This window comes from Nuphar pumila, chromosome 6, assembly GCF_984573655.1.
Source record: "Nuphar pumila chromosome 6, dmNupPumi1.hap1.1, whole genome shotgun sequence".
In the NCBI taxonomy this organism is placed as follows: domain Eukaryota; kingdom Viridiplantae; phylum Streptophyta; class Magnoliopsida; order Nymphaeales; family Nymphaeaceae; genus Nuphar; species Nuphar pumila.
In genome coordinates this window covers 110821350-110830047 of record NC_143254.1, presented here as the reverse complement: position 1 = coordinate 110830047, position 8698 = coordinate 110821350, and the positions used below count along the sequence as shown (strand labels likewise).

Genomic DNA, 8698 nt, shown 5'->3' with positions numbered 1-8698 from the left:
GAATGTCAACATACATTTGTGGACCTCCTTGAGTAGTATTTACTTATAAGAGGTTTGCAGGGTATCTTCAAGAAGGTCATATTATATTTGCAAAGGAGGTTCACATGATGTACATGCAAATTTCGGGACTGCCGCAAATACATGGGAAAAACTTGTTAAGATAGAACATTTTAATTAGAGAAGATTGATATAGTGGTTGCGAACCTCACAAGATATCTGCGTTTAATATGCAAATCTCTTTTGTTTGAATTAAAGTATGCCAATTTCACAAAATTGTTTATGCAAAATTCACGAGATCCACAAAATAATAATGTAAATCTCGTTTTTTTTATTGAAAGGTTGTCTACTTATATATCGCACGAACCTGAGTAGGTTCACATATGAGAAGGGAAAAAATGCCCTAAAAAATTTAAAAATCAGATACTTTGGATATTGAGGGATTTTGTTAAATTGCTAATTATTTCGAGAAGCGCAGCGTTTTTGCAGAGACAGTAAGGTCATTTTTAGTTGAATTATCCTGTGAAATGAAATACGGAAATAGAGTGTCGGTATGAACATTTCTTGTGAAGACGAGGGCGCTGCAATGTAAATTAAATTAACCCCGTCCAGCTTAAAACTAAGGTGCCTTTGGCCACTTCTTCCCATGTTCTCTCTCTCGCTCGTCTAAGCCTCTAGGGTTTCTCTAGGGTTTCGGGACTCGGGCGTCGAGCGAGTGTTTCTGGGGTTTCGGGGTTCATCGTCGGTCGATCGTCTCTTCTCGGTAAGATGTGATCCTCTGTTTCTTTTGTTCTTTTGGGGCAGAGAACCTCTGGATTATTCTCTTTTCCTGCGTTTTCTGAACTCTCTATAAGAGCGGAGTTTCTTTCGTATTTTTCCAGCACACTTATTTGTCTCAGAGTCTGAATCTTCTTTCCGTTGGTTTCATATTCAGATCTGAACTCGGACGGACTCGTTTCGTTTGTCAGGCCTTAACCGCCAGCGATGGCTCTCGTGAGTTTCTTTGGCTTGTCTTCCCCTTTCTCTCTGGCGTTTCGTTTGCTAGTTGATTTGCAGAATATATATCTGTATAACTTGTAAACGCGATCTCTTTTGACTGTTTACGTCTTCCGAATTTGATGCGTGAAGATCCGGTAGGGGTTGAGCGCTTTGATGTTTTGTGTTTTGTTAACAAAGAGTGCATCGGAAGTGAACCGTTGATCCATTTTCAGATGTGCAGTATTTGTTCCTTTCCACTTTGGAATTGAGTTTTGCGTTACGGAATTGTGGATCCTTGGAGAGCTTGTAGTCTGGTTTGGAGTCATGCAAGACCTGTAAAGCACCATTGAAACAAGGGAAGATCCAGTATTAGAAAGAAATGTAGAGGGAAATGCGGTTGAGTGCTTAGGTTCGATGGCATTTCTTGCCTTCTCTGTGTTTTCGAGCTTCTGTGAGCATTCCCGCTGATTGCTTGTGTCGGTAGCCACGTTAGCCCCGGGTTTAGTAACCTGGGATTTGTTGCACCATCTGAATTCACTTGGTCTAGGCTCCTTGCTGGATGTTGATGAATGCTGCCTCTTTTTTTCATTTTGGGATTTGGTGCGGGGGTTGGATGCTATGCTTGAACAAACATTGGGATGGTTCTTATCTTGCTCTTGAATGATCATCATTACTATTATAATGTTGGGGGATGATAGTCCATCTCAGAAGTGGCGTAGCTAGGATTCATGTGAGGGGGTGGGCAAACAGGGGTGTATGAAAAAAAAACTGGTTTGATAGTCGGGGGTTCGGGGGCAGCGCCCTGAAATTAATTTTTTTTTGAGATAAAATAAAGAATGGCTACAATTATTAATAAAAATCTATTTCATATGGACAAATAAAACTGTTTGCTGCAGTCAGGGCTGAGCTAAAAAAATGTATAAAAATCTATTTCATATGGAATCAAGGCTGGGCTAGGACTGGGCTTTTACAAAAAAAAAAAATTAACTGTTTCGGGAGGCAGGACTGGGCTACAGCCCAGTCCTGCCCCTCCCCCCCAGCTCCGCCTATGCATCTCAGTATATGGAAACTAGCAATTAATTGGTTAGTACATCATGAAACGGAAGTTTCTCTATGAACTTTTTACTTTCTACTGGAGTTTTGAATGGAAAATATTACATTCCATGACATGTTATATGGCTAAGGTTTCAACCATGCCTAGAATAATGTCCTATAGGAATGGCATTTCTTCCGTTGTGCTGAATGAGCACATTGTCATGGGACAAGCAAGATAATACGCATGTCAAAGTGCCTACTTACCTATGTCAATGATGCATGTATAGTTGCATAAAAATTGTTTTAACGTATGTTTCCAGAGCAAGAATGAAGCACACTTGATTGGAAGAGACGCCAAAGTAACCTCCTACCACCATCCCTTGGATGGAGGCAAAACAGTGCTTTTGATTTTTTCATGTTGTAAAAAAAAAAAACAATGAAATAAGTGGCGAGTGCCAGAATGAATTGATAATGATAAGGTCATGTGACTACAAGGTTCAAATCTCTTGGTCTTTTAAATGCCCCATTGTGAATGCTATCTTCTCTTGGTCTTTTGTTGTAGTTTATTTAATCCATTTGATTTTATTTATGGGCATAACGTTATTAGTTTAAACTTTAAAGTCACTTTAGTGTCGATGAATTTCTTATATGCACTTAAACATATTTATCAATCCATCTTCTGAATGATGCATCCTTACATGGATTCTCGTATTGGTGCTGACAGAGTTTTTTAATCACACTTCTGTCTCTTATTCTGACAGGTCTTGCATGCAGGGAGCACAAATAAAAATGCTTTCAAGGTGCTTATTGCTGCTGAGTATACTGGACTCCAAGTTGAATTAGTAAAGAATTTTGAGATGGGTGTATCAAACAAAACCCCTGAATTTTTCAGAATGAATCCAATAGGCAAGGTATGGTTTTAATCAATGGAAATCCTGATCCTTGCACATTATCCATTGAATCTAATCCTTCTCTGCTTTAATATATTGACTCCAGACTCCAGTGTTGGAAACGCCTGATGGTCCCATATTTGAGAGTAATGCAATTGCACGCTATGGTGAGATAAATTATCATCCATATGCGTCTATTCTTCTTGATTTTTTCCCCTCTCTGATGTTTTTCTCTTTGCAGTTGCTCGGTTGAAGGGTGATTCTCCACTTTATGGGACTTCCTTGATTGATTATGTATGTTCTTCTACTTATGCCAGCTTGCTTGCTTTTATTTCAGTTGGTTCTTTGTATTTTAATTTCCTTTACGTTGTGTAATTTGATTACAGGGACATGTTGAGCAATGGATCGATTTTGCTTCTCTTGAAATTGATGCAAATCTCATATTGTGGTATCGACCAAGAATGGGTTATACAATCTACCTTCCTCCGGTTGGTTAATGCTCTCTCAATCCAAGTGCCAAAGTTTTAAACATTGACTATGCCCAGGATGTGGAGGGGTTCTTGCTGGAGACATTTTGGCACACCCCCTTGCTTCCTGCTCAACCCAGGCTAAGTCGTGTGCTATTTATCCCTGGCTCATGTGGGTTCATGGTTTAGATCTTTTTAGCTGGTAATGGAAATTTAATGGCCTCGCCCCTGAGGCTTGGAGTGCTTCACAACTCATGACTTTGAGGCTTTAGGTTGATTTAGTTAAGTGGCCCTTTTTCTCCCCCTAGAAAGTCACATTTCTTATTGTTCTCATTGTGATCACTTTTTTACTTCTTAAGGACTGTATTTCTTTATCATGATTTGCGCCTACTATCTCATTGTTCCTTTTGCTTTGTCACCTTAAGGTCGAGGAATCTTCTATTGCTGCTTTAAAGAGGGCCCTAGGTGTTCTGAACACTTACCTTGCATCCCATACCTATTTGGTTGGGCATTCAGTGACGCTTGCTGACATTGTCATGACCTGTAACTTGCATTTGGGATTCACCTGGCTAATGACAAAGAGTTTCACCTCTGAATTCCCTCATGTTGAGAGGTACTTCTGGACTTTGGTTAATCAGCCCAACTTCCACAAGATTTTGGGTGAGGTGAAGCAGGCAGAGTCTGTTCTTCCTATTAAATCTGCTAAGAAGCCTGCTCAGCCCAAGGAACCGAAGGCTAAAGAGGAGCCCAAAAAGGAAGTAAAGAAAGAAGCCCCAAAGCCTGAAGTAGTAGAGGATGCAGATGAAGAAGAGGAAGCTCCCAAACCAAAGCCTAAGAATCCTCTTGATCTGCTGCCACCAAGCAAGATGATCCTGGATGACTGGAAGAGGTTATATTCTAACACCAAGACCAACTTCCGTGAGGTTGCCATCAAAGGTATTTTCTGATACTTTAATTATTCAATCAATGGGCTTTCCTATTCTTTAAGATTGAACTTCAGGTGCACTATTTTCTACTCACATAGATGGGGAAAGTTGATTAGTCATTGAATTAAAAATCTGTCCAACATCTTGTAGCACATTTACGTAACCTCATGTGTGTGCAGCAGAATATCAATTTAAGTGATGGATTTTTTTAAAATATATTGACTTTTGTTTTTGTTTCTTTGTTGTTTTTTTTCTTTCAAGGTCCACCTGCATAATTAATATTTGAACAATGAGCACCCATTTTGATTTTCTCCCGACCCTTACCTTGTGCGAGGTTTAATGGGTGTGGTAACATGACCCTGTAGGTTCATTACATCTATGGTATCGTATAGATGCTACAGATTTGTACCTTACAATCTTTGGGAAAAGGCACACAATATTCTGGAAAGTGTGGAATTTATGAAAACAAATAGGTTGTTTTCTATTGGCGGTCTGGCCATCACTCTGGCTGTCACTCCATTATCTTGCTAATGCCTAATTTTCTTTTTTGTTTTTTTAATGATTGCATAACTTCTATAATAAGCTAAAATACCACACCATCAGTACTTTGGGTTACTAGTTACTACAGTTGATGAAAGGTTATTGAGTTTGGTTCGAAACTTAGAATCGATTTGTCCACTTGATTGTTGTTGCTGTTCTCCCAAAGTTGGTGCTCTTACTAGGTCAGGCTGAAGCCTGCTAATCAGATTATTGGTTCAAGATAACTATGGAGGTGCTTAACAAGGCTAAAACATGTTTGCTTCTACGGCCATGCAGCATTAAAGTGTTCTGCATGTCATGCAGGTTTCTGGGACATGTATGATCCTGAGGGCTACTCCCTGTGGTTCTGTGACTACAAATACAATGATGAGAACACCGTCTCGTTTGTCACATTGAACAAGGTTACTGGCTTCCTCCAGCGGATGGACCTTGCCCGCAAGTACGCCTTTGGGAAAATGCTGATCATTGGCAATGAGCCACCGTTCAAGGTCAACGGTGTGTGGCTTTTCCGCGGGCAGGAGATCCCTCAGTTTGTACTGGAAGAGTGCTATGACATGGAGCTCTATGACTGGGCCAAGGTGGACATAGGTGACGTAGCCCAGAAAGAGCGCGTCAATGCAATGATTGAAGATCAAGAGCCTTTTGAGGGTGAGCCGCTATTGGATGCCAAATGCTTCAAGTGAGGGGATGTGGTTTTGCTCGCAGGAAATCCGAGTTACTGTCTTCGAGTTTTGTGTGTTCTGGGCTCAGAAAAATTTTGTGCATTTAGCTTGTTCTTGACATTACAATTTTGGTGTAATCTCTGTGTATCATGGAACATCATGATCTGAAATCTGTGTTGCTTTTTATATCTGATGTTTGTGGGAATTGCAGCTGATTCATTGTGTGGTTTATAAATACGCGAGCGTTCTGTAGTACGAGGGCTAATCCGAGGTGTCTGATTTGATTTGATAATGGTTTGTGATTGACACCTTTGAGTGACTCTGGTGATGCCCTTGCTTGCCGTTCTTTCCGGTTCTTTTTGGATCACCCTGTTCCCCTTTCAGCTGTCCCTAGGACCTCCTTCTTCTTCCTTGTCTTCTGTCTGCATCGCCTCCCCTTCGTTTGATGCTACGTCCCCGACCCAGCTCTCCTTGCCATTCTCGTCTGATGTGTGGTCTTCATCCATGTCAGCAGCCTCCGGTTTCCTCCCCCAAAGATTCTGACATCGTCCCTTTATCTCCTCTGTACCGCAGGTGACTTGTATTCAGTTGAACATACATGACTGTTCCTTTTCTCCCCTCTCTTATTTTTCTCCTCTTTACCGGATTCATCTCCATTCTAGGTACCGTCTGGTGTCGAGGTGCCAGATCCGTTAGCTGCTTCCGCCAGCGCTCTGAATCTATTTTGTCTTGTTATTGCTTTGATTTTCTTGTTGTGGCCGAGGGGTTATTCTAGAGTTTTTCACTTACTGACACCCTCCATTACTCGCTGCTGTTGGTGCCTCTTTAGTAGTCAGCCGCCAGCCGCAGTTGTCCGACGAGGGAGTGATCACACAACAGAAGGACGAGGGCCAATCCCATGTCAGCCTCAATTTCTACAGTTGCCGGTAACGTAAAATCCAGCGGCACCGCAACTTTCATACGAGCGTACTGCACTATCCATACGAGCGTACTGCACTCTCGGGTGTAGAAGTCTAGTTTGATCAGTTTCCTGCCCAATGCTTCTGCCACCCCTTCAAATAGATCTCATGTCCATAGTTTCACTAGAAGCTTCGGCAATCGAATCTAAATCGGAGTTCTCGCTTTCACCTCCAGACATATTGGTTGTCCGGGCTTCCAGGGGCTGGTGAGCAAAGTCCAACCAGCCACTTGCCATGCTCCCCTTCGAGTCACGACGTTGAGTTGCTCCGGTCCGGTGAGCACGTCGAGATGAGAAAGAGCCTATCCTTGTACATTTAAAATCTAATGCCCAACATCCCCGTCTATTGCCGCTTGAGTGAATCAATCATGAAACGGTAGTTTATGCAACAAGTTAAGCGTGCTTGGGCGAACAAACATGTAGCAAATGCTTAGATTCAAACTTATTCTCCCGTTATTTCTCTCTCTTTTTGGGATTTTCCTAAATGATAGCAAATGCTCTCTTACCATGTTTAATGTTGAGTCTTTTATGCTTGCAGCGGGTCAACGGATTTTTAATTGCGCAATCTTTGAGTTGTCGATGACGTATTTGGGCTTGCCGTTACAAGTGAAGAGCCTCTTTTCTGCTGCTTGGGCTCCAATATTTCAAAAAGTAAAAAATAAGTTTTTTTCATGATAGGCGTCTTATCTTTCTATCGCTGACCATCTAACTTTAATCAGACATGTTTTTTCTTCTATTCTTGAATTTTTCATGTCAATGTTCATGATGCCTGTGGGTGCGGAGAAACATATTTGTCGTTTAACGACATATTTTCTTTGGTCTGGGTGTAAACTCTAGGGTAAGCGTCATTTGGTTGGTTGGCGAACGGTAGTATTACCTAAGTGTATGGTTGGCTTAGATGTTTTTGCTCCAAGACAAAGAAGTATTGCTCTTGTGGCCAAGCAATGTTGGATGACCCATCAACCAGGTTCTCCATGTGCTCGTTTGCTTCATGCTAAATATGGTGATCCTGATTTATCTTCTTTTCGTCATGAAACTCGGGGGGTTGATGATCTCACACTTGCAAAGCATGTGGTTGAGAGCCTTATCGTTCTTTAGAGATCAAATTGGGGATGCGGGAAATTACGATCAATCGTTGTAATGGGCGATTACACCAAATGGTGCGTTTCACACCCACAAAGTCTATATATTGTTGCCCTTCCTGGGGGCAAATTGGTTCTTTGAGTGTGTGTTATGGGCTAAGGGCTTTTCTCCAAGATCTCGGGTCTTGGCTTGGTTAATTTTGCATGATAGGGTTCAGACTCACAGTTATTTAAAGAAGTTGGGTTTTCAATTTCCTAGTTGGTGTGTGCTATATCAAGTTGCTGAAGAAACTACTTCTCATTTATTCTGGTCTTGCCTAATCTTTGTGGCCCTATTTAATAGGACATGGAGATCTTCAAACGTAATTATCACAGAGGAGTCTTTCGCGCTTGATCTGCTCCTGAGCCTTGTTGAAATTAGACGATGTAAGCGGTGGAGACTGATCTGAAAGACGTGGTTGCTTACTATTTGGTGGTTTGTTTGGATGACAAGCAATGATGCTATTTTTTGTCAAATTTCGTCATCCTTAATAATCTTATTCATAAAATCTTGGTTGATGTATATGCGATTCTAAGTATGCATCTTAGAGACCTCTCCTTCCCTCTAAACAACGTTCACTCATCGATGGTTCCTTCTAATCCAGCGGATTCTGGTTGAGCTTGATTTTGTTGTTTGTTGCTATTTGTCTGTAGTTTCTTTTTCTCTATCTTTTTATTTTTTTATATTTTAATTTTGTTTTCTATCTTGTTTCGTTCGTGGGCTCAACCTTTTGTTGATCTTCATGAGTGGTAATGTTGATCTTCTTTCGGCTCCATCAAGCTTCCGGGAAATCCAGCCACCATGGAGAACTCCATAATCTATAACATCTGTGTATCTTGCTGCAGGCATTCGGATCTTTGGAGTGACATTTGTGGATCTTACAGTAGTCACCATCAATGGTTCTGCCGGGACTTGGTTCTCAAAGTAAACCACATGGGCCCATGTGTTTGCAGATGCTGTACCTTCCCATCCATAAACCTGTCACTTAACTCCGACGAGGAGGCCTTCTGCTTCTTACTATCTGGATGTACAGGTTTTTTGCAACTTCCTTCTCCCTCTCCAGCTACATCTAATTTCATTGCTGCTGCTTTTGTTTCCTTTCCATCCAAAACCGGATTGCAGA

At 41.4% G+C, this 8698-nt stretch overlaps 1 protein-coding gene across 1 annotated transcript; it reads left to right on the top strand.

Moving 5' to 3' along the window:
• Nucleotides 1-654: 654 nt before the first annotated feature.
• LOC149835706 (elongation factor 1-gamma-like) lies at nucleotides 655-5707 on the top strand. Its single transcript, XM_090008694.1, has 8 exons — nucleotides 655-760; nucleotides 932-990; nucleotides 2772-2921; nucleotides 3007-3067; nucleotides 3142-3194; nucleotides 3287-3388; nucleotides 3793-4303; nucleotides 5137-5707. The coding sequence occupies exons 2-8, from the start codon at nucleotides 982-984 to the stop codon at nucleotides 5514-5516; spliced, it is 1266 nt and encodes a 421-aa protein (XP_089864820.1). The 5' UTR covers nucleotides 655-760; nucleotides 932-981; the 3' UTR covers nucleotides 5517-5707.
• The last annotated feature ends 2991 nt before the right edge of the window (nucleotides 5708-8698 follow it).

What these genes read in the sequence shown, in the direction of transcription:
- LOC149835706 (XM_090008694.1), top strand. An exon ending in TAATGCAATTGCACGCTATG is followed by an intron (nt 3,068 to 3,141) that starts GTGAGATAAATT and finishes TTCTCTTTGCAG; the next exon opens with TTGCTCGGTTGAAGGGTGAT. An exon ending in GGACTTCCTTGATTGATTAT is followed by an intron (nt 3,195 to 3,286) that starts GTATGTTCTTCT and finishes ATTTGATTACAG; the next exon opens with GGACATGTTGAGCAATGGAT.